The sequence below is a fragment of the Haliaeetus albicilla genome, chromosome 1, assembly GCF_947461875.1.
Source record: "Haliaeetus albicilla chromosome 1, bHalAlb1.1, whole genome shotgun sequence".
Lineage (NCBI taxonomy): Eukaryota > Metazoa > Chordata > Aves > Accipitriformes > Accipitridae > Haliaeetus > Haliaeetus albicilla.
Window position 1 is genome coordinate 14,026,804 of NC_091483.1, and position 24,289 is coordinate 14,051,092.

The following is a 24,289-nucleotide window of genomic DNA, read 5'->3' on the forward strand; positions in this document are numbered from 1 at the left end:
CGAACCGTCCGCTGGGAAATTCCGCCCTCCAACAGACTGCGGTGGCAGGAATTACCGAGAACCCGACAGACCCAGAATACGAGGAAAGAGACCCGGGACTGCGCTCACCGGCGGTGGTGGGAAGGATGGCGAGGAGCACAACGCTTGACTAAGCCACAAAGTTCTCCCGGAGCGTTCCTTTCCCAACAACGCCCGGGAAAAGATCTGGAGAAATGAAGTAAATTCACAGCAAAGGGCACTCAGGTTAAACACTAGGAAAGGGGACTTCAACGTTGAGAAAGCAAATCACTGCCGTTAAAAGTCACGGGCCTCTCGGGGTCAGAGCTGTGCAGCTGCCCTTCTCCTCCCCGCACAGACAGTTGCTCGCTGTTACTTGTCCCTTCTCTATACATAGCTTTAGCGTTCCATCAATGATTATTTAATGCCACATGCTGCCGACTGTCATTATCCCCTTTTTCCGTCCTTTGTCCTTGACTGACCTTGATGCACGAAGAGAAGGCAAAGGCATAATCACTCAGAAGGCAGCACACACGCGGCAGACCGATGTTGGCCACACGGTCTCACCACTGAGGTTGCAGGCACCTTTCAGGCAGCGAGCAATTCCGAAAGCGCAGCCAGGGGAAGGCCAACCTCTCCTCTTCCATGACAGAGGCAGCTGCCCTGGGCAAGGCACCGCACACTCTCCCCCCTCAACCGCCCTGAACAAACACCGCAGAACTGGCACTATCCCCTCAGAGCTGCAAGACAGAAAAGCAGCAGTGTCCCAGAGAACCTACATAATAGCCGCTGAGGAAGGGATGGACTCATGAGCTGCAGGTCAGTTAAACAGTTTCCAAGATTCAAGACACAGTTTTCGTCCTTGGTTTCTGAAAATACAGAATACATTTGAACTTTGCATGCAGTAGCAAAAGCAAAGCAAGCTTCCTGGCAAGGAAAAATAATAAAGACCCACACAGAATTTAGAGGTTGGCCACCTCTGATTTTTGTCGTCTCTGACAAAGCTCCATGTCAGTGCTAGGCAAAGAAAAAAAATTTAAGAAAAAAAAAATCAATCCACAAAGGACTGAAGAACAACAGCAGCACCCAAGGCACTAGATCAAGCTTACAAACAGATGTGTAACTTTAATTACAGTATCTTTAAGTCACTAGGTCAAGCTCTGAAAGTCTACCCGGTCAAGACCGAGTCAAAAGCTACTTCTTTGATGTGTGAAGTAGCAAATGCACATTTCGGCATTTGTACAGATTAGTTTTATTAGGTTTCCCATAAATCCCATTCTTGTATTTGCTTATCGCTTATTTTATAAATTTAACAATGAAAATGATAGCAGGGCAAGAGTACACTTCTGGAATATTTGCCGAACTGCCTCTGAACTGGTGTCATTTTGTAATATACCTTCCAGAATAACAAAGAGAGTTTTGAAATTAACATTGATAAACTATGAAACGGGAATGCCACATAAAACAGTTTCAGGACCAGCAGAACAAGAATAGTCTTCATAAGTTTCTTCCAGACCTTATAATATATTTCAGAATTCTGCACATGAAATGTATGAACATATAAGTATTTAGATACTTTGTACTTCTGCTGTGCTCCTTTATTTGTAGGACAACTGGTGATCATGTTACTTCTTACTGAGCATACTGTCAACCTAAGAAAGAGAAGGGAAAAAAAATCTTAGCAACAAGAAAAATAGATGGTTAGAAACACCTCAAAGCATACTATATTTTTAGCTGGAGAGGAATATTTATGGGAAAATAACGACAGCACTACAGGTTTTTCAGTAGCTAGTATAAGGAATTCTGTCCTGTGGCATATTAATTGCTGGCCATAATTGGAGGTCATAATCCCCAACAGACATTTTAGCTGGCAGAAACACAATTATGTTTTTTACATTGAAAAGGACAATGACCACATACAATTTGCACTATAATGCAAGTCTACGGGCACTGACTTTTTAATCGTTCTTTAGTGTAATATACAGGTGAAACTGAGAAAAACGTTTCCCACTGTAGACCTGTTAAAATAAGAAGAGAGGCAAAGATAAGCTATTTTTAGCGTCCTTGATCTCCCTGCCACTAAAGCACTTGTAAGGTATTCTCTTTGCGACGTAAATTTATTACGGACACTAAGAGATGCGTTATTTTCCAAGTTTGCATGTCCAAGACAGAAGGCTGCCAATGAAATTGCACACAAATGAATATATAGATCAGTCGGGAATGAGTTAGAGTAATAGCAAAAGCCAAGATGTAAAGTATTAAGGGAAGAAGGCCAGTCAGTCCAACATCTTGATTTCTAACAGAAGTCAAAGATCTGCAGAATCTGTGTTCAGCTGAGTCAAAAGCATCTGTATGTACATACTTACTATGAACATCCTGTACACTTATGTTGTTTCTCTTGTTTTCTTCTTTCGTATTCCATTATATCTTCATTATGCTGCTTGAAAAGCTATAAAATAGCAGTATATGATAAACAGCTATACAATGCCCAGCTGCAACCAGAGAACAAAATGATTTCTACAGAATATGAAATTCCTATTATCAGAATGCAAACCAATACATAACTGGGACAATACAGAGTAAATTATCAAATGTCCAGTTAGGCATTTTGTCCACACCTTTTTCATTTTCTGCTGGCCGAGGAGGGGTTGGTGGTGGTGTGCCCTACTGTCAATCAATCCACCACCACTCCAAAAATGGGGGAAGCCCCAAAGGGAATCCACCCCACCCTGAAAAGTGTTGTCATCATGGGAGTGCTCCTTGACCTGCACATTTCTTCATGAGAGCTACTACACTCTGCTTGCTTTATCAACATCAAGCCTGTGAGTTCTCTGAACCAGGGAACATCTTACATCTGCATTTTGCTCAGGAAAAAAGGGTCTTAATCAATTGACTACGGCTGAAAAACAAGAAGAGAATACATCTGTAGTCTGATAAACACAACATTAGTTAGAAACATCCCTAGTGTTTGTTTTGTGTGGGTTTTTTTTAAGATCCATTGGGGAAAACAATGTTAAAGCCTTAAAACAACAGTCTTGAAGAATTAATTCTTCTGTTGTGGCTGTTTTAAGTTTGCAACAGAGAGAAGCTTAAGTTGTTCATTTTTATAAACAAAAGTGCAAGATAGATTTGGGAAAACACAAGTAATCCACATATCATGCTTCAATCTCGACAGCTGCTATGACCATCCATTACCCCAATCTGCTAAGTAGGTTGTAGTCATTGTCTTCAGATCACTATGGTTTGGGAATAGTTAAGTTCAACAAAACCAAATCAAAACACTTACAAGAGCCCACAAGGCAGCAGTGGTGCTAAAAGCCAAGCCAACTCCAAACCAGTTTGGTTGGTCATAATTACGTCTTTTTGCAACAAATGCAGACCGAGTAAAAGCTAAAAAGGCAGAAGGTTACAAACGTGTTAGCATTTTTCAGGTTTAGACTACCAAGTCAGTTACTGACACTCATACAATCAGGAGGAAAAAAACCCAAAACCAAACCACAACAACAAAACAATCAAACAGATCAAATTATCACCTATAAATGGTCCCCATAACACACTCCCAGATCCGAGGGAAAGGAGAGAGGGGATGCGGCCCTGCCAACAGTTGAAAGCAGTGCCTTTCCCCGGCCACAAAAACCCATACCCTACCCCATTTTTTGCTTGCACTGCCTCTTACTGTCCCCTGCAGAAAGCTCCCACCCCCCGGCACTGCCTTCCCGAGGGGGACCGGCACCACAGCTGCCGTGAGGAACGGCGGGTCCTCCCCCCGGCCTGGAAGCTGCACCAACTCAATACCAAAAAAAACCCCCAAACCTAATTGGTTTGTATAAAAAAAATAACAAGAGGGACACTGCCACTGCAGCTTGCTTTAATTCCAGGCACGAAGCGAGGAGCGCTCCAGCTAACGGGGACGACACCGGGCCCCCCCCGCAGGCAGCCGAGCTCCCACGGCGCTCGGTCCAGCGGACAGGCCGCGGGGCGCCGTCCCAGCCCTCCAACGCACAACGCTCTCGGGGCAGAAGACGAGACTCCCACTCGCCTAAACCCCAACGGGCTCCCCGCCACCCCGAGCTCACGGCGAGCCAGGCCCCGCTCTGCCCCCGCCACCGTCTCACCGAGGCTGGGCGCTCCCGCTACCAACCGCAACCTCTCCCCCGCCCTCAGCGCCGCCGCCATCTTGTCGGCTCGACCCGGCTCCGCCCACGGGGATGGGGGAGGAGCCTCCCTGCGCCCCGCCCCCCTAGCGCCGCGAGCGGACGCGCTCCCCCGCACGAGGCCCGGCGCGCCGGCAGCCTGCTGCGCAACGCCCCGCCCCCCCCGCCCCGCCCCGCTCCGCCCTTAACTGCGTCTGCTGACGGTAGAGAGCGGCAGCCGGAGCGGGTTGACCTGTCCTCCCTAGAACCGGCTCCGCGAGACCAGGGCGACGCCTGACCCACCCCCCGCCCCTTTCTGCCGTACGCCCGCGCGCGCGGAGAAGGCCCTGCCCCACCCCCCCTCACCCCCCTCAGGGCTAATCCGTGACGGCGCTGCGCGGGCGACAGCCTGACGTACAAGCACGGGGTTACGGGCAGGGACACGCAGGGCCTGACTCAGCGGGCGGGGCGGGCCGGGCCGGGGCCGGGGCCGGGGCCGGGCCATCCCCTGCTCGGTTGGGCTGGGCTGGGCTGGGCTGGGCACGGCACACCTGGCGGAGGGGGGCGGGTCCGGCGCGGGGTCGCGGCGCATGCGCGGCGCCCGCCGTGACCCGGCTGGGGAAGCCCTCCGCGGTGGCCATTTTGGCGGCGCTTCTCTCCGGCCTGCTCAGTTACCACGTGAGCCGCCGCCCGGGGCTCGGCTCGGCGCGGCGCGGGGCTTGCCCGGCGCGCAGACGGCGGCCGGGAGGGGCCGGGCCCTCGGCCGGCGAGAGCGCGGCCGTTTGAAGGAGGGAGGGAGAGCCGGCGGGCGGTGGGGGGGGGGCGGGTGGGTGGTGAGGCGGCGGCGGCAGCAGCAGCCAGGCTCCGGCGGGGAGGCTCCCGGCAGCGGCGAGCGAGTAGCGGGGACGGGACGCAGCCCGCCCGTCCGCCCCCCCCACCCACCAGCCTCCCTCCCTCCCCGGAGCCCCTTCGGCGGCGCCGGAGCCAGCGGCGGGAGCGGCGGGGAGGATGCCGTCGGTGAGCCTGCCGCCCAAGGAGAACGCGCTCTTCAAGCGCATCCTGGTGAGTGGCGGGGCGGGAGGCCCGGGGAGGTGGAAGGCGGCGGCTCCCGTCCCCCCCTCGCCGCTTTGCCCCGGCTCGTACCCCGGGCTGGCGGTGGAGCGAAGCCCCGGCGCCGCCCCGCGGGCCCGGCGCCACCGCCCCGGCCCTTGGCGGCGGCCCGGCCGCCGGTTCCTTCCTGCCGGGGCAGGCCGGGCCGAGGGGAGGCTGTCAGCCGCGGCCCGGCCCGCCCGGGCGTGGGGCCGGAGGAGCGCCCGGGTGCGGGGGGTGTGGGTGCGCAGCCGCCTCTCTCGCCCACCCGAGCCGCGGGGCCGCGGCCGGGCCCGAGGGGCTGCCCCGGGCCCCGGCGCTGGCCGCGGCGAGGCACTCCAGCGGCTCCGTGGAAATACACCCGCGGCCGCTTCGCTCGTCGGGTTGCTGTCTGCGGCCGCTCTGCCCAGAGCTTTTCTTTTTTCCTTGCCTTTTTTTTGTTTTTTTATAACTCGGATCTTTGCCGTAGGCAGTGACCAGATTTGTTGGTCAGTGGGGAAGATGGCTTTCACAGGAGGAAGCGGAGAAGGATGAAGGTTTTGAAGTCTTTCCGAAGTTTGACTTACAGCTAACTCTTGTGCGAGCTTGACGATCGATTTTTCTGGGTGGCAGCCGGCGTGTGGATGAAAGAGAGCGCGGTGGAATTTAGGCAATAAACCTCGTTTTCAGAATGAGATTAAGATAGCGTGCAGTCCTAATACCACTAAAGCGTGCACAGTTCAGTTGCGTTTTAAGGAACTTGTTTCAGCTTTGATGCGGTGTTGCAGGCACCTTGTGTTCCTAAGGACTTGGGGTGAATTGAGGACTAGAGAATTACGTTAGTGAGCAACTTCAGTGGATTTATTTAGAAGACTCTGTTATCTGGGTCAAGCACTATATTGCTTTCTCTCAAAAAAGTCAGTTTTGTCTAAAAAATCTTATGTCTTGTTTCAAAGAGGCTTAGACTGCTCTCTTGGATCCTTCCAGAGATCAGAAACAAGATGAGGACTGTAGTCATCTTGGAGTAACAGCGCTCTTACAGCTCTGTAAACTTCTGCCACTTCGGGGGGGGGGGTGTGAGTATAGCCTTCTGTCACTCTCTTTTCAAAATATTTTGTGAAAATGAAATAAATCTGTAGAACTAGAAATCCTTGTGCATGGGCATCTCATCATGAAATGTGCAGCTTCAGTTGGGGTTAAAAAGTAGATACAGTGAACGGTAAAGCTTACTTCTAGTTTGAAAGATTCAGTCCTCCGTGGGAGTTGGTATGGCCTTGTACCAAGTGTGTAATTTTTGGTGTGTTATGAGCTGGGAAAGTAGTAGCCTTGTCGCTCACTCACCCATCTTCCTTTGCATTGAGGATGGCTTGTGTGGTTACAAGACAAAGTGAATCGAGGAGCCTGTCTGTGTTTAAAACTGACTATTTTGGGGTTTTGTTGGTTTTATTTTTTTGTTTTGTTTGGTTTTTTTTTCCCCTGAGCTTGGTGCATGGCTGGCTGAGTATTTCTGTGGAGGGCAGGAACCAAGGGAAGAGTAAGAGTTTCTTTGGAGAAAAAGCTGGCTCAGTGCCTGTGAGTTGGATAAAGCTTCGCAATTTGGTTCAGGTCAGAAAAAAAAAAGGTGTGCTCCGGTCCAAGCAGATTTCTATAGACTGAAGGAATTTTAATTTTGTCCTTTTTTTAACTTGAATAAAAATACAAGAGTTTCGGGTACTGGGTAGGCTAAAAGTTATTCTGGCATTTTGACGTTTTCCTGTATCTTGCAGGGATGAGCCTGTGACTGTGTAGTCTAGTATTAAGAATGCCCTGTGATTAGGTGCCTTTGTAGCGCGTGGTGAACAGAAAAGGCTTGAAGCTGGTTTTCATCACACTGAAAATTTGGCTAATGAACTGCTTGTCTGCCTTGTTACGGATAATGGCCCTACTTTGTGAAGTTTTGATTAAGTGTTTGACTTGAATTAGTGAGGCGTCTTTTAGGAAGTCCCATTCATCAGTGCAAGTCCAAAGGAACATTACTTCCCTACTCCTGTGCCTTTACTCCACCTCTCTCTTCCTGCAGCCTCTCCTCGGTCTTCGCCCTCTTTTCAGGAGACTGTAACCCTTCATTATGCTGTATCCTCTGCCGCCTCTTCCTTTGGCCCATGGGTGGCTGAACAGCAGCAAGAGGAGCTTGAGTCTGCCTGGGCAGTGGGCTCACTGACAGGACCTCTGAGCCCCCGGCCAGCTAACAAGGTGGTCTGATTGTCTGGCCCTGGTGCGGCACATGCTGTCTCCTGGCCCGGGCAGACCGCAGAGTTGTTCCATTGAGCGTGCCTGGATGAGATTTTTTTTTTTTAGCATGTGCTTTGGGAAGCAGCCCAAGTGGTATTGAAAGGATGCATTACCCTTCAAATGGATAATTATTGGTGCACAGGCTGTTCACAGAAATATAAAATCATTCACGTTCTGATTTTCATAGAGGTAGTAAACACAAGAGTTAAGTAGGTAGCAGCCTTGTATTTTTGTAAGTGAAGCATAAAATGAAAAAAAAGCAAACTGATTTTGTGTGTAGGTTCCTGAGGCCTCGTTTCTTTGCCGTTTTTAAGAAGTATGCCTGTAACAAATGTTAAATGTTAAGGTCTACACCAAGCTGCCCAGCTTTCCATAGCGAAAGGCAATAACTAGCTTTCAGAGTTTGGGGTTTTTTTGTTTGTTTTGTAGTAAACATCTTACATGATCAGTAAATTTTGCCTGTGGATTTGCTTGCAAACCAGCATTTCCACTTAACTGGCAAATTCTGAGTTCAGAAGCGTGTGCACTTTGCCTTTGCGTGTTGCAACACACTTGACTAGACTAACCTCTTCTAGTCACTTTACAGGTATGTGGAGGTTCTAATAGAAACATTTTTCCATTTGAAAGGCATTTTACAGTTTAGTGTTCCTGTAGTACAAAGGGAAAGCGATCTGCATGATTAGTTTGAATAAAAAAAAAATCCACAGGATTATCGATTGCCATTCTGCTTAAACTTGCACTTCCATTAAAAAGAAAGTTTCTAGCTTATATTGTTTTTATAGTTTTAACTATTTGCTGTTAAGCCTGCAGGTAGATAGTCCTGTTCTTCTGCTCAAAGTTTCTGTGGAATTTAGAAGAAAAGTGGATTTCTACATTTTTGCCTTTTTGGTTTTGATCCATTTGAACATTTAAAATTGAGTCCATATAATTCTTTGGACACACGTAATCTCTAGGCAGACCAGATATTACTCAGGAAGAATTCAGGTGGAGGCAGAGGGAAGGGTAGAATAGCAAACGCAGGAGTCAAAGGAATGGAGAAGTTGACTTTTTTGGTACTCAGAAGGCTGGATGCCCTATGAAGTAATGGAAAAAGCAGTTTACTCCATTTTTGCCCCCCCTTCTTACTAGCAAATATAAAACTAGTAGTTGTAGGAAGTAGGAATGACTTTTTTAATTTTTTATTAAATATAACTGATGAACGTTCCTGGCATTTTGCCAAATTATTCAGACACTCTATCTGATCAGGTACAATTCATCAAATATGTTCACTTTTATTTCACAAATCCCAAAGACAGTATTCAATTAACTTCTATTTGGATGTAAAAGTTAAATATATTGAAAATGTATTGAAGAAATACTAAATACAAAGCTACTGGAGGTGCCATATGTTACATGGAAGAGTTTTTCAGTTCCTTTAAGCAGCAGAGGATAAACTTCTTGGAGTCATGATGTTCTGGCAGAATAAGAGCATGCAAATACTTCTCACCATAGCTAGTGGGCTTAGCCTCTAGCTGAATACAGTTTGAGCGGGGAGAAGTCTCAAGTATTCAAGAAGTGAAACATCGTTGTATTTTATGATGCAAACAAACAGTTCAAGTGAGGAACCAAGTGTGTTCAGGCCTTGTTTAAATAGTTTTACTGATTTGTAACTCTAGTACATACTGTAGAAGTAGCATACTGAAGCAGCAAGATGCCATGCTGGTCTGGGCTTGTGTGTATTACGTTGTATGCAGATCAGAGTTTCTCAGTTTGTTCAGGACTGGTGATTATCGGTGGTCTTCATGATGTCTGGAGAACCATACATCTTCAGTCTCTGTATCAGTTACCTTATGTGCTAGGCAGGCTTGATTAGGCATGGCCAGAACCTGTGTCCCCTAGTGGGTTATTACAGTAACCAAGGTGTCTGCTGCAAGAGAGGGGGGTTTGAATTTCACCTTTAGTTAGCCGTTTCTATGGTGATGCTACAGTGCTTGATGGTATTTATCTTTGAGCTCGTCTTCTTCCTTTCCATGCTGGCTTTGACAAGTGTTCTACTAAAAGATAGAGGAACTTCCTAATGATAAGAAAGCTTATTGAACAGTGTCTCTGCAATGTCTGCTGTAAATATGCCAAGTCCTTCCTGCTGGGCCATCTTCCTATTTCTTCATTCCAGAATCTGCTCCCTGTCCCTCCACTTTCAAACTAGACAGACCTGTGCTTCTCCTTCACTAACACTTTCACCAGCACCAGTCCTTTAAAAATAATGTTCTGTCTTGTAGAAGTTCAGGTGCTGACTTCAAGGTCGCTGAGGTGGCAGACTTGAAAATCTCTTCTTAAGTGATCTTGATTCAAGATTAAAGACCAATTTCCAGAATTTCACTTTTATCAGTAACCAAATAAATTAGCACATTTTGCATGCAATCATTGTTGCATTTGCATGACTGTACAGTAATCAAGTATGCTCACCACTGGAGTTTCACCACATACTATCTCATCTGAAACATGCAATTGCTAACAAGGCTTTTCCAATGTCTTGGCTGTTGAGATGTCAGTTGCTTGTTTTTCCTTTGCCAAAAGGAATACCCCGCTTGGCTTTGCCAAAAGTAATAGCAAAAATTATGTCTTGGTTGAAACATTGGAATGGAAGTAAAGAACAGACCTGCTGCTTTAAGCAGACTCACTGTTCTTGTTTTTCAGAAATATTTCTCAAACTTGCTAAAGAAATTAATTACTGTTTGAGACTCCAGGATGCCATTAAGGAATCACTTGAGCAATACTGCTGTTACTAAAGCCTGTTCACCAGATTAGGCCATTTGTTGTTATTGGGGCTGTCAGAAATTGTAGAACCAGGATTCCCTGCTGTAAGTTTCTGAGGAGCAGCATAATTTTGTTCCTTACCTGTTTCAGTTATGAAAATAAAAGACTTATTAATAGAAACACATACGAATTTCTTCATGATTGTAAGATCATACCCGGTCTTGTGTTGTTACAGCTACAGCTACTCTTAGCTGGACCCAAAGTGTTTTTTGTAATGATCTGAAACTAATCTTACTTGGGGCAATGGACTTAATCCAGTTTATGTGGTACTACCCTTTATTTTGGTTAGAATTTGATCAAGTTGTGTTCGTTCCTGTTTTTCAAAGGTTTTCTTAATGAGTTTTTGGTGATGGCACTTTCTGGGCATCTCAAGTTTAAATCTCTTGTCCACAGCAGTGCTGTGTCAATGCAACAAGAGTGGTGATAAGGAGTTACGTCTTTTCTGATTTTGCTGGTAGGGGATTTAGAGAAAATGAACAATTATTCATTGCCACCCTTAAAACTGAGGTCAATGAGACTCGCTTTAGGGATTTCTGTTTGCTTCTATGATACCACACAATCAAGTTAGCATACCTTGTAATGTTGAAGAACAACCTTTCTTACCTTACTAGCCACGTTTAACTATTTTGCAATGGCTCAACACTACAAGAGAACATCTCGTATATCTCAGAGCTAAGGATGAAAAGTACTCTGGACATAATACATGGGTAGAAAATGTCAATAGCCTCATCATGTGTCTTGGGCTATGTTGCGAGATACAGCTGAGTTGAAATGTTCATGTAAGTCCAGAACAACCTGTTGTGTGGGCTCCTTTAGGCCTTTTCATGCCATATCTTGGAGTTTGAACTGATTTACTTAGTTGTTTCAAATGATCATTCAAACCCAAATATATCCTGTGCATACCAGATCTTTTGTGAGGTCCGGTCAGTTTCCTGTGAAATTCAGAGGTGAAGCCTGAACATAGGCGTTCCAAGGTAATGGACAGAAGTCAGCTGATGTTAGTTGACATGGCCGAATTCATGGTAATTCTCCCCAAGAAGGAGAGATTAAAGTAAGCAAGTAGTGGCCAATAGAACTGACGCTGAATAACAAATTTTTCAGAAAGAGTCTTGCTTCAGTGAGTGAGAATTTCTAGTTTTACTTCTAGAAGAGCTGTAAACTATTTGTCAACAGCTGTTTCCAGCCAGATTTTGTCAAATACAGGAACAAGGCCAATTCAAAAGCATAGACATAGCATAGATTTTTTTTTTCCTACCTCAGTATTAAATGAAAAGGTACACATATTTCTTATCTTTTTCCTAACTAATTTCACTTTGAACTTGTTCTGTTCCTCTGGTTAAATTCTACCAAGCAATGCTAGTAATGAAGGTATTGGTCACTTCCAAAAAGTAAGGCAAACTGTGCAGGAGGATTTCTTTGTCTCTTCAATTAGGCAATTGCGGAAGCCATTCCTTACACAGAAGTTCTGTTCATCAACACCACAGAGCAATGGAAGAGGATGATTGTTTTTGAATTGACAGCAAAAAATCATGCACGTTTGCCCCAGAGTTTTTCAGCATTAACGTATCTGTAAGGTTTGTGTGGTTTTTTTCAGTCCTTGAGTTTAAACATCTTATATTTGTCGTGAAACTGAATCAGCGTGGTGGAAGCTTTTGCCTAGAGCTGTTGAGCTGTTTGATATGGTTAGTGTTCAAAAGACCCACTAATTCACGGTGAGTAGTTGCTCCTAATACTTCCAGCTTTCAGAATCTTCTTTACTACATTTAGCTTGAATTAGTGCACCTTAGTGACTTGACCTGATCTAGTCTAGCTGTAGAGAGAGTAACTGTGCTGGAAAACAGCCTTGAGCTGCGCAGTGCCTGGACTTACCATCTTTTAAGTTGCTGCATCTGAACTGTGCTAAAGAAATAGATAGCAGAGTGTCTGAGTGGCAGACATGCATATCATGCATTGTAAGTGCACACCTTCGCTAATGCTAAGGCCAAGTATGCTAACACTTTCTGCTGCCAAAGGTCTTAACGGCATTGTAGTTGCCAACATTGCTACGTGATGCCACAAGTGTACCTGTTCATGGCTGCTACGGGGAGAAACTGTGGAGTCTGCTAAGGAGCACGATGCTGTAGTTGAAAGGATTTGTCCACCTTGGTTCTGCTCAAGCCTCACAAACACTCAGGGAAGAGGATAGCAGAGTGCCGAATCCCTGAATTGTTCCTGCAGAGCAGCCCCGGTCTCCATCGTAATTTCTCCTGGGACTTTCAGATGCAAGTAAAAAATTAGCCTGTGCCCATGTGTAGATCAGTTGTCCTATCAGGTAACTCTTGTATATGATGGGGCATAGTCTGCGATATATTGCCTCCTATGATGACACAAGCTACGTAACCTGCTGATGAAGAGAGGCTGAGTACAGTGGACTAGCAATGAGAAATTAAGTTTGCATCTCTGCTTTCTCTTGGGGCTGAATCCAATTCTGGTACTCATTTGGTGAAGAAAATAATATTCTTTGGCTAGTCCATCATAGCATTGACTAAATGAGGATGCTTGCTTTAATGGAGTTACTGTCAGTGAGAAGTCATTTCCTGCAGGATTTTTGGTGGTGGTTTTAGGGTTTTTGTGGGTTTTGTTTTGGTTTGTGGGTTGTTTTTTTTTTTAGAGTATTCGAGTTTGCATTTGTTTTAATACAATTAATTGGCAGACATGGGAGTTTAAAACATTGATGTTAAGTTGGAGTTAAAAGTGTGACCTGGGAAAATATGTAATCTTAGAAGAGAAAACAGTTAAAAGTTCTTCATATTGTTTTTTTGCAAAATTCTGTCTTTTTAGTAGAAATTGCATGCTATTGTTAATGTTCCAGTTCAAAGGGCATAACAATTGGGAATGTGATCCCATCCCACACACCTGGGTCTGGTATATTGTTTTTACTCTCCCCCCACTCTTTCATATAACCAGCTGTGCTGCTCCAAGTAAGAATAAAAAGAAAGCAATCAATAACACCCCAGTGCTCCCATTTGTGAGCTTGGGGAGCAAATGGGTACCTTCTTTGCTTTGGTACTTATTCTTGAGGAAAAACCTCTAGTTTTGCATGCTTCCAGGTAAGAAGACAAAAGGCAGCTTCTCCTGTATGTTGTTCTCCTATGACTATCTTCAGCTTGCTCATGAGACACTTTTGGGTCTGCTTCTCACCTGCTTAATCAGCTGCAAAATCTAGCCTGGATGGACTCTTATGAGACTTTTTTTTTACTACTGCAAAGTGGTTTTAAAATGCTTTTGAATCAGCTAGATTGGACATACGTGTCTTCTTAAGTGCCCCTGCTAGAAAGGCAGTTTTCTGCTTTCTGTGTTGTGATCTAGGTGATTTTTTGCTTGGGTTAAGTTGAGTCATGCCTAGTGGCAGTGTAAATTTACTGTGCTGTGAAGCTTCTAGTAAGACCTGTGGTAACTCCTGGCATTATACTGAGTTAAACATGTTAACTATTGATGTTACTGAACATACAGGACACTTTAATCTGCAGTGTAGTGATTATAAAATGTCTTACAAATAGCAAATTTAAGTTGGGATGGCTATTAAATTATTTACTTTGGTTATTAAATGCTTGCAGGACATGAAGACTGCTTTGTGATAAAGAGGATTTGCACTTCTGGAAGTGCATATGTGCAAAATATTTCATGTGTAACGGCAGAATCTGGTCTGCCATGTGCTGTGTATTTGATGCTGAGATACATACCTGCATGTCAAAATGCTGCACTTGACTATTATCCCTGCATTTTAGTTGGAAACACATGTACTTGACCATTAAAATGTCTGTTTTGAGAGGGAAGGAATATGTCAGAGGCAAAATGTGCTGCCTGCTTACAGGTAGCAAAGAACTAGAGAGCCTACTTCTGTACATTTCAAACTTACAGCTGTAAAATTTCTAAAATGCACTTATGAAAATGTATTTGCTTATATGATATATAAAGAAAACAATGCTTAATTAAGTTTGGACAAGAGTCATCTCTGTGCTATTGTCAGCAGACCTTAGGAGTCCCAACTATAATCAGTAGCATGGCCCATGTGTATAACCTCGTGCATAACCGGAGCAGTTGCTTTAGAATCCAAGTCAGTCTTAATTGCTAGCTGTAGGCTTGATAACAAGGTTTAGAAAGTAGATACACTAGGGAGGGAAGATTCAAAACTGGTAAACTGGGGTGAGGGGGAACAAACTCCATGTAGCTGTTAGCTGTCCAGATGTAGATAAGCTGTAAACAGTGAAGTCTTTTCACCTTTCTTTATGGCAGCCATCGAGGAAGAAATCATTCACACTTGGCATGCTGAGCCATGTGTACGTGTAAGACATTTGCTGGCTGAAGACTGATTCTGCACAGATGCCCTAGTACAGCTCAGGGATCCAAAGACCAGAACATGAGCCCTGCTTCCACCTTAGACTTGGGATTCTAGAGAATATGGGCTGCTTTGTTCATTATAATTTCACCGTCAGTCTCTGTCTCGTAATCACCATGCATTCAGATCCATTGAATAAATACTTGGTGGTATGGGAGTGGTGCAGATACAAATTCTCTCCTACCTGCTATGGTCTTGCGTGATTTTGAAGGAGTCATACTCTGTCTGCCTCATCTTATTAATTCTTTGTAGAATTGTATTAAAGCAGGTGCTATTTCCTTGCTATAAATATAGAAAATAAAAGAATCTTTGTGTGTTTGGAGTAGGCTGTAATTCTGGCCACAGCATGTATGGAAAAGCTTGTTAGATATCTTAAAAGATCTAGTAACTTATTAAAGGAAAAGCTTTGAAGGGCAGCAAATGTGTAATAGAGGTTCCGTGCTGATGGGGAGTCAGATTCTTTTCTTTTAAAGCATTAGCCTTAACCTTCTTCTTAGAAGTTTAGCTTTTATGTTTTCTCATTGCATGATGTCACAAGCTGTAGCTGGAACACTTGTCTGTCAAGCATCACAAGCAGGCTCTGACTGCTGGCTTTGGAAATGTATATGTGCAGGAGTTTAGCTTAGAGGAGGCAACTGTGCTCTTTTAGTGGTCTCTGGAGCAGAGATGTATGTTACTTCTGCAGAACAGCTGTCCCAAAGTAAGGGTTGGAGGTCTGGGAATGACTACTACAAGCTATTCATCTGGGAGGAAAGAAACTACCCAGACAAAGACAATTTCTGCTTCTAGCAAGCCTGTATCTTTATGCCCCAAGAATACTTGAGATGTCACCATTCCCGCTTCTGTGATTTTTTTTTTATTTTTTTTTTAATTATTACTACTGGTTCTTTTTTCTCCTCTTGCTCAGAAACTACTGACTCCCTTAAGGATTTTCTCTCCCATGCTCTGTATTACTCACACTCAACTTTCCTTGTGTTATTCTTTTTGTTCTTCCTTTCCCCTTTTCAATATTTACTGTCTCCTTTTTCTTAAATGATTTTTCTTTCATGTTTCTGTTCCTTGGAGCCACAGATTCACCAAGGTTTCTACCAGCCATGGTGGCATATGCTGCATTCCTGACTTCCTTCTCTCTCTCTCTCTCTCTCACATCTTTGGAGAAGGTCATAGGTATATGCATGGCTTCAAGTAGTGGAGTCTCAGTGATGCTGTTGGACCCACTTTGATGAAATATTCTTCTTTTCTGAAGAAGGACAAAACATGAACTCAATTTCATTTGTTCCCTTCCACTGTCAAAACGTACCATGTGTACATGGAATACATACATAGAATAAGAAAACTCAAAAAATGACACAATTTGAAATGTTTCCATTAACAGAATGAAATAGGCTCAACATACTAACCTGAAAGGTTGGAGAAGTTGTATATAGGAAATCGGTCCAACTTGTCTTGATCTAGAAACACCTGAAAATGGAGCCCTATGATACTTCACTGGGGGATATATGCAGCTGTGGCTAGTTCCTCATTTGGTACTTCAGGTGATACAAGTATATGATCAGTTATGATAATTTATTGGTCCTATCCAGTGTTCTCTGGGTTGATGGGAACCTTTCTGTAGATGTAAGTGGATATAAACTTGTAAATTTTTCCTCCCTGCAGCCTAAAGGGAGGATTCATTACAATTCTCAGTGAGTTTACTCTGTTACACAAAGTACCTTGCATCTTAAGTTCTGTGTTACTCCAAGAAAAATCTATGTGCAAATATTTCCTGTCTCTAGCATATATACCATCTTGGCTGACTTTCCTTAAACCTCAAGGTGAAAGACTGGTTGTTAGAGTATGTAAAATGGAACTGTTCAGAGATAAGATTTCATGTTCATAGCCAGCATCTGAGCAGCTGTACTTAAAGACAAATTGCGAAACCCCAAAGTATGCTTTCTGCTTGTGACAGTGCGTTAGTTACACTGGAGACATGTTCTTAAGTTCCTGTGGCTGCACCACTTCTGTGACAGGTTTTGCTGCTCTCACACCCACCTAGGTGGGAGCAAATGGCAGTTCTACTTTCAGGGAGGAGGCCTGGGTGGTAACTTATGAGTGATGATTTCAATCAAAAAAAAAAAAAAAAAAAAAGGCTTGATCCTGTTGTGTTGTCACCTGTAAGCTCTCTGTCAGCTCTGACCAGTGGCTGATTAAAGTGACTCAGCCAGCTACTTGAAAGCAGGTAGTGACTAAAAGGTGTAAATAATAACCAGTCAAGTTTAATAAAAAAGAAAAAAAGATGCCTATACAGGTTTCCTCTTACCTAACCCTTAATCTTCCTTTGCTAGGTGGTTGCCCTGCTAACTTTTCCTGTCCTTGGTGATGGAGTGAGTTGTCTTTTGGAGGTGTTCAAAGTCAGGGTTGGACAGGGCTTTGAGCAACCTGATGTAGTGAAAGCCATGGGCAGGGACATTGGACTAGATGATCTTTGAAGGTCCCTTCCAATCCAAACCATTCTATCATTCTTTTGTTGACATGTTCCTCTCTGAGTCCATCCTGCTTTGGATGCTCTCTCTGAGCATCTTCCTTCTCCTCCTCCTCCTCTTTCCGTTCCCATGATTCCCTTTCTCCAAAGGGTGGTGACAGGATAGGGGGGAGCAAGGTCCTTGGTTTGTGATGCCTCTTGGTCTTCAGCCTTGATATTTCAGCTGTATGACTTCAGTACCTAGAAAATAATACATCCACTTACTGGTGTACCAGTGTTGCAAAAGCAACGTAAAGCAGAGAAGTTGAGGTAGACACACCATTTTCTTTTTTAAGCATTTCCATAACATTTGTGTAACTTCTGAAGTTTTATTTTTAGAACTTTGTGCTTGATGGGAGGACCTGTTGGGCCTGCCCCTCCTAACTTTTTTTGATGGGAGTGCTTAGAGGACAAATGGTGTCCATACCTGCTTATGAATGCTCTTGTGTAGTTACTTTGAAGCAGTGTGAGGAAAGGTGGAATCCTGAACAACAGCTTACTTAGGAGGACTTGAACACTGTCGGCTGTACCCAGTTTTACGCTCCTGTCAGCCATCCTGCCACCAGAACTGGTCAACTAGAGTTAGTGAGATCCTGTTATGAGCGACTTCCTAGTTACCATAGGATTTGGGTCTGTGCTCGAGCGATGTGTGTTTCTTTACTCTTATACTCAAGTCGGGCCATTGGTACTACAGTAAAATGAAACCTAAGAAATTCCTAGCATTTGCTTAAGTGATTTAAAGTGAATGAATTGGTGTTTACAACATGACGTCTTCCTCCTTTGGCTTCTATTTAAAGATGAGCACGGGGAGTGGATTGACAGAAGTAAAATGCTAAAACTGGTTTTAAAAGTTCATGCTGTGTGCCATTTTGCATTGCAGTCGCCTTGCATAATGAAATGAGACTCAAACACAAGGAAATTGTTAGATTTGGATTTAATAAAACTGTAGAGGAATGTTTTGATTTCCAGTATGGCAAGCTAATGTTAGCATATACCAGTTTTGAAGTTTGGATGTATATGAGATATATGTGGTATTCAAATTGATCGCAAGACGTTGCTTTCGGAGATAGTTTAAGCCAAGTTCCAGTGATTTAATTTTCTTTCCTGCCTGTATGATTGTTGGAGGTTGTCTCGTGGTGTTTCTGTGAAAGAGAATTGAGCCAAAGTGAGTTGAATGCTTACCGAGATACGTTATGACATAAGGTTTGCCTTTATGTTAAAGGAAGGTTGAATCTCTGTAGGCACTTATGCTTCCTGTGGTATCTTATCTGAGAAATTGCTGTATGATAACGTGCCTTCAATTATACATTTAAATTTATGTTCTTACTAGCATACACTATTTTTTCTGATGGAAAGAATTTTTAATCACAGGAAGCTCATTAAACAGGGTTCATTAAAATATTAGTACATTTTCTAAAAGCACTAGCTGCACTGATGCTTAATTTCAGGGGTGCAGAAATAGTTTAACTCTAAACTTTTTGAATAAATGTATTCTGTTCTTCTTCAACAGAGGTGTTACGAACATAAGCAGTATAGAAATGGGCTGAAGTTCTGTAAACAGATCCTTTCTAACCCAAAGTTTGCAGAACATGGAGGTAAGTTTTCAAATGGCATGTGCTCTCTTTTTCCCCTATACTTTAGGATAGAGTAATAACTTGTAAGTTTGATATTTATAGCACTTTATTGTTAACCTTTTGCCCATAAAGCAGTAAGAGTGTTCAGAAACCTGCACCATGTTAAGCACTTATTGTTGGTAAGATTTGTAATTTTAAAGACGGATCTTACCAGTAGTCACAGCTTGCCAGTCTTTATGCTGCAAGTCTAATATTCATTATAGCAAGTTTCTTAATACACGTATGTATTGCTTAAATCACTTTTCAGGGGAAATTGTTATTCACTCATGTAGAAGTGAAAGACAAAAGGAAGAGATTGAATGTTGTTCAGCACTGTGGTCTGCTACTTCTTTTGAAGGAATAGTCTTATTGTAAAAGAAGAAGATGTTTGTACCTTGCTGTATTTTCAATCAGCTCTTAATACCGAGTTGAGAGTTTCTTTCTGCTGTCCAGAAATGTGGTTTTTTTTTCTTTGCCACTAGTTTGGCATGGGTGGATGCGTGGAAGTCTCAGTGTTGTGAATAAATACTTGAGTAGTTACAATGCTCCTTTACTTAAAAAAAAAAAAAAATCTCTCCAAAATGTTTGTAGAGCAGACAGTTTTTAGTGCCTTTAGAATAAAATGCTGCTTTACTTTTTGGTGGAAGTAATGCATAGAGTTTATTGTCATGCATGATATACTTAAGTAAATAATCTGCCAGTGTAGTTTTCCATGTGAAAAAAGAATGCAAAATCTTGATGCTGATAAATGAGTCTAAATTTGCATTTATACTATATTTCGAGTTGCTATATTAAGCTTAAAAACCTATGAAAATGAATAACTGGTACTTATTTAATCTTAATTTATTATTTTTTTTTTTAGAAACCTTGGCAATGAAAGGACTAACATTAAACTGTCTAGGGAAGAAAGAGGAAGCTTATGAACTTGTGCGTAGAGGCCTAAGGAATGACTTAAAGAGTCATGTCTGTATCCTTTTTGAAATAGGGCTTTTGCTTATGAATGAAAAAGGTTTATTTCTACAACTACTCAATTTATAGAATAGCAGCAAAAGCCAGTACCATTAGACTTCAAACTGGAAGTTCAGAATTTTAAATTTTGTTTCTAATACGTAAGAATATTTTGTCTAAGCTATCCAAAGGGCAGATACGTTGCAGCTATCTTTGCAGTCACACTTAGCTCAAATATTATTCCGGCTTGCGTTTTATTTTTTTTATCATCAGAATGCAATTCTAAATATATGCTGGGCTGAACTAGGCATTTAAGCATGTGATTTGCTTTAAAAACATTAGTAGTTGCCATTACATTGATAAGGACTTGTCATGTACTTAGAATGCAGGAAGTGCAAGCACTTCAGTTGTCTAATATAAGCCCTTACTCAAAAATGTGTTTGAGTAAGCCTGATAGTCTTTTCAGAGATCCTATTACTTTATTTCCTCCCCCAGAACATGAAAAATACAGTTTACAGCATGTTATATGCACCCTATGTATATAACCAGCAAAAAGTTCTCTGTCTTCAATTTGCAAGCAGTTTCTTTGTACAGCTGAGGAAAAGAGTTGTAATGATGGTAATAATGTTACTGTCGGTTTATAAAATGACTTAAGAGCTTTTTACCAACTGTTCTGTCACTGCCATGTTGGATCTCTTTTCTCTGTGTTCAAATTCAGTAGAATCCTTAACAGAGTTTTCCAGGTTGGCATGTCTATGGCCTCCTTCAGAGGTCAGACAAGAAGTATGACGAAGCTATCAAATGCTATAGAAATGCACTGAAATGGGACAAAGACAATCTTCAAATCTTGAGAGATCTTTCTCTGCTACAGATTCAAATGAGGGATCTTGAAGGTTACAGGGTAAGTATACATACTGCATTTATTGTCAACTTCTAGGGAACTGCAGCAAAGGTGGCAAATTGTTTAATGACACTTTTAAAAAAATACACAGAGTTAGAACCAGAGTGTTAAAACTGTACTACTCAATACTTTGTGAAGGTAAAAGCAGATGTGCTACTGAGCAATTTCTATGAAGTATACTGATTTAATGGCATATTAAATGATTCTTCTTCAGCTCAGTGCAGAATTGTTTGTTTTGTTTTTAATGCTGTATAATCCAGCAATGGACAATGGCCGGTCTTTTTGTTGTTTTCTTGGAAGAATCCCTGCAGGTAAAAGGCAATGTGTTCAGATGACTGTTATTCAGGCAAAGGAGTTTCCATTTTTCAATAACTTTTTACCATATATCTCTCCTCCTTTAAATCAGTGGCCGCCAGTTTTCTCTTGGCAGTTGGGTAGTGGTACAAAGCAAGCAGTATGCTGCATGAAACATAACATTTTGCTTCCCAACCAACCTGGGCATTAATGACCGCTCCTTTGGGTCCAAATATTTCCTTACGTTTCCTCTGAGCTGAAAGATTGTGGATCAGAACTCTTGAATATTCCTCTTCTTTCTTGATTTAATACTCAAAATGTTTAGATTACTATCTTGTTTTCTTCTGTTTATTTTGTAGTAAAGCTGAACGCAGTTTGGTAACTTAGATTGGAATCCTCTTTCTGCCTGTTACTGCACACCCAGTTATTTGCTGCCTTGTGTCAGTTGTCTGTATTTGCCGTGTGAGATGTTTCACACTAATGAACCATTACGAGGTGGTAGTGTCATGGCTGTAATACTTCTGTAAAGAAGAATACAAACTTTCTATTGTCTTCTCTACAAATGCTACTGCTAATGTAGTTAGATTATTTTTTTTTCCCGTCATCTTGAATTGCGAGCTGATGTCTAGCTTGCCAGTACCTTCATTTTTTAAAGTAGCAGCTTCTGTTTAGTATACACATCACAGAGATGTGTATGTGGTTCAGGGTAAGTCATAGTTGCTGCCCATAATCAATGTGTAGCTCACTTAGGGTTAGGCAGAACAATGACTATAGAAGACATGTTTGTTTCTTACTGAGCTATCCAGGGAAGGATGACAATGGTTACCCTAAGTATTTATAATTCAAACAATAATTAATTGGAAAAAAGAAAAAAAAACTTAGTTCCTCCTAAGTTACAGTTTTTGTGCCTGGAAACTTGTCCATGATTCAGCTGATGTAGACTGGTGTAATAAGGTATTCCTTTTCACTGAAAAAAAAAAAAAAATCTTTGAGATTTTTACTTGAGAGACCTTGAATAATATTTTATGTCTGGTTTTCATCTTTTCAAATTTTCCTTGCACCTTTAAAGTTGTGGTTGTTAAAACACATTAGTTGGTCTCTTCATAGATTATTTCATTTTCAAATTAGGGTAATGTTAGTATGCTAAGAACAAGTTTTGTTCTCAGAGCTGTGTGGAACCATCAGCTAACATGGGTCTTCAGTTAACGTATTTCCAAGTTAGGACATTTCTTAATCACTGGTTTTTTTTTCATATTAGTAATCTAGAAATTTGACTTCTTTCTTGCTGAGACAAGATAGCCAAAACTTAGCATAGGTGCCAAAATTCATCTGCAGATGTGTGTTCTCTTGGCCTCTAGATAAAGGTGAATACAAATGTATAATTGCTAAACATGCAAGGAACGCGTGGTTACAGAATGCATTAAGGATTAAATGTTAACATGCTTAGAAGCCAGTAATACATGACTGATCATATGCTAGTTTCTAAAGAATGTGAATTTACTCTCAAAACTGGGAATAATGTTGGGGGGGGGTCCCTTCACTTTAACTTCCACATTCTCCTACTTTATAAAATTTTGAGTGATACTCATTCTAGTCAAACTGCTATAACTAGTTTTAGTTCTTTGTTAACCTCTACTTCTGACTGGGCTTTTCCAGTAGGTAATAACTTCTTTCCTTTATTTTAAATTACTTGAAGATGCCTTTCAGGAGTCTGTAACAAAACAAGTAACAAGTTTTCCCTCAGATTAAAACAGCATGATACCAAGCAAATCTGTTGCATCTTCCAGCTGTAATTATCTTGCTGAAGAACAGGGATGCACTTGCATGACCTATTTTGCCTAACAACACTTGTAATTATTTAATACATATGTACTTCCAAGGTGAATTTGAAACACCAGTATATAGTAAATGTTATTGCAACTCAAACCAAAGTATCTGTAATTGCATTCTGTTCATAAGTGGTAAGACAGGAAAAGCACGTGTGTCATACATTAACAAAGTTAGTCTGACTCATCAGTATTCATTTGGACATGATGTGTTATTTTGTGGTTGTTTGGGGTTTTTTATTCAGTCAAGACCATCGTAGTGTTTTAACATTTATTCTTTCTTTTGGTTAAAAAAAACCCAAACAACTTTGCATATAGAAAACTGATTTTTAGTGGCATTCCTTAAATATTAGAATACTGAAGACAGAGTGTTGCCTAATGGATTCTACAGAGCATCAGAATAAAGTCAGGAAAATTAGTAGCTACTTTTTTGCAGGAAACAAGATACCAATTGCTTCAGCTCCGACCTGCACAGCGAGCATCATGGATTGGTTATGCTATTGCTTACCATCTGCTGGAAGACTATGAAATGGCAGCAAAAATTTTAGAGGAATTTAGGAAGACACAGCAGGTAAGAGGCAAACATGAAATTGCTGTATGGATTGCTGCTTAAGCTAAAAATAAAACACTGCTTGCTTTCGTGATGTGAAAACTTTATGCAGTTTCTTTAGTCGAATTAAATCACAAATACATTCTAGAAGGCTGAACTTTCTCATGTGTCTTGCTTTCCTATGTAGACATCACCTGATAAAGTGGACTATGAGTACAGTGAACTGCTGCTGTATCAAAATCAAGTCCTCCGGGAGGCAGGACTATATAAAGAAGCCTTGGAGCATCTTTGTACCTATGAAAAGCAGATCTGTGATAAACTGGCTGTCGAAGAAACTAAAGGTAACTACTTTTTTGAAGATACACTTAAACACATAGTATACAATGGAATGCCTGTACTGTCAGCTTTTCCCATCTTTTGGAACTTCATCTTTGATTTGTTTTTAGATTAATTTATTTAATTCTGCTTTGGTAGCAGACTGCCTGTCTTGCAGCTGTTCAGTCGCTGTCATACTCTTCTCCCAGGTTGATAAGACATCAACAGAGTACAGACATACTGTTCTGAAACTTTCAAGCTAATGAGCATTTCACTCAGATGATCCTGAATTGATGTCCTGAAATTCTGTTAGGGTAGTGTACCCACACATGTGCTATAATAGCTTTGATAGTGGTCTTGACAGGGAGACCGCTTGCTGAAAGGGCAGAATCATCTTCGGCAAAGTAGAAGGCTCTTAATTATACTCAGTCACTCTTACAGTGTATGGAAATAGGCTCTTTAGCTGGGCAACTCAATGTAGGCTTCTGTTACTGTATTATTACAATCCTAGTGTATAATATTATAACAGAGCAATATAATACTATATTTTATATTCCATAGCTGGAATTGCAGAGTGATAAAGGTTCATTCTTACAGCTCTATTAACAGGTGCACTTTTTAAAAGCATGCTTTGTTCCTCTTCTGCTTGATGTTTGTACAGTCCTTCTGTGAAACTTCTAATCTATTGAAGGTATTGTT

General features: G+C 42.2%; 2 protein-coding genes across 6 annotated transcripts in view; one reads left to right on the forward strand and one right to left on the reverse strand.

Moving 5' to 3' along the window:
• Positions 1-1,096: 1,096 nt before the first annotated feature.
• On the reverse strand, positions 1,097-4,571 carry NDUFC1 (NADH:ubiquinone oxidoreductase subunit C1). Of its 4 annotated transcripts, none has more exons than XR_011324034.1 (4): positions 4,549-4,571; positions 3,284-3,387; positions 2,364-2,446; positions 1,097-1,649 (listed from the first exon to the last, which is right to left on the reverse strand). XR_011324034.1 is itself a non-coding variant. In XM_069779422.1 (3 exons), the coding sequence occupies exons 1-3, from the start codon at positions 4,171-4,173 to the stop codon at positions 2,363-2,365; spliced, it is 249 nt and encodes an 82-aa protein (XP_069635523.1). In that variant the 5' UTR covers positions 4,174-4,251. The 4 variants fall into 4 exon arrangements, 1 of the variants encoding a protein (XP_069635523.1); XR_011324032.1 differs by lacking the exon at positions 4,549-4,571 and adding an exon at positions 4,354-4,376; XR_011324035.1 differs by lacking the exon at positions 4,549-4,571 and adding an exon at positions 4,341-4,360.
• A 148-nt stretch (positions 4,572-4,719) lies between these two features.
• The window catches only part of NAA15 (N-alpha-acetyltransferase 15, NatA auxiliary subunit), a 41,386-nt gene continuing 21,816 nt past the window's right edge, over positions 4,720-24,289 (forward strand). The window contains exons 1-6 of one of the 2 annotated variants that reach the window (XM_069779401.1): positions 4,720-5,192; positions 18,654-18,738; positions 19,619-19,723; positions 20,448-20,605; positions 23,162-23,296; positions 23,463-23,616. In XM_069779401.1, the coding sequence (XP_069635502.1) occupies positions 5,139-5,192; positions 18,654-18,738; positions 19,619-19,723; positions 20,448-20,605; positions 23,162-23,296; positions 23,463-23,616 (691 nt within the window). In that variant the 5' untranslated portion in view covers positions 4,720-5,138. The remainder of the gene's footprint in view (positions 5,193-18,653; positions 18,739-19,618; positions 19,724-20,447; positions 20,606-23,161; positions 23,297-23,462; positions 23,617-24,289) is intronic. The other variant, XM_069779409.1, reaches the window with a different exon arrangement.

What these genes read in the sequence shown, in the direction of transcription:
- NDUFC1 (XM_069779422.1), bottom strand. Translation starts at nt 4,173, where the DNA reads ATGGCGGCGGCGCTGAGGGCGGGGGAGAGGTTGCGGTTGGTAGCGGGA. An exon ending in AGCGGGAGCGCCCAGCCTCG is followed by an intron (nt 3,388 to 4,112) that starts GTGAGACGGTGG and finishes CTGCCTTTTTAG; the next exon opens with CTTTTACTCGGTCTGCATTT. An exon ending in CTGCTGCCTTGTGGGCTCTT is followed by an intron (nt 2,447 to 3,283) that starts GTAAGTGTTTTG and finishes GCTATTTTATAG; the next exon opens with CTTTTCAAGCAGCATAATGA.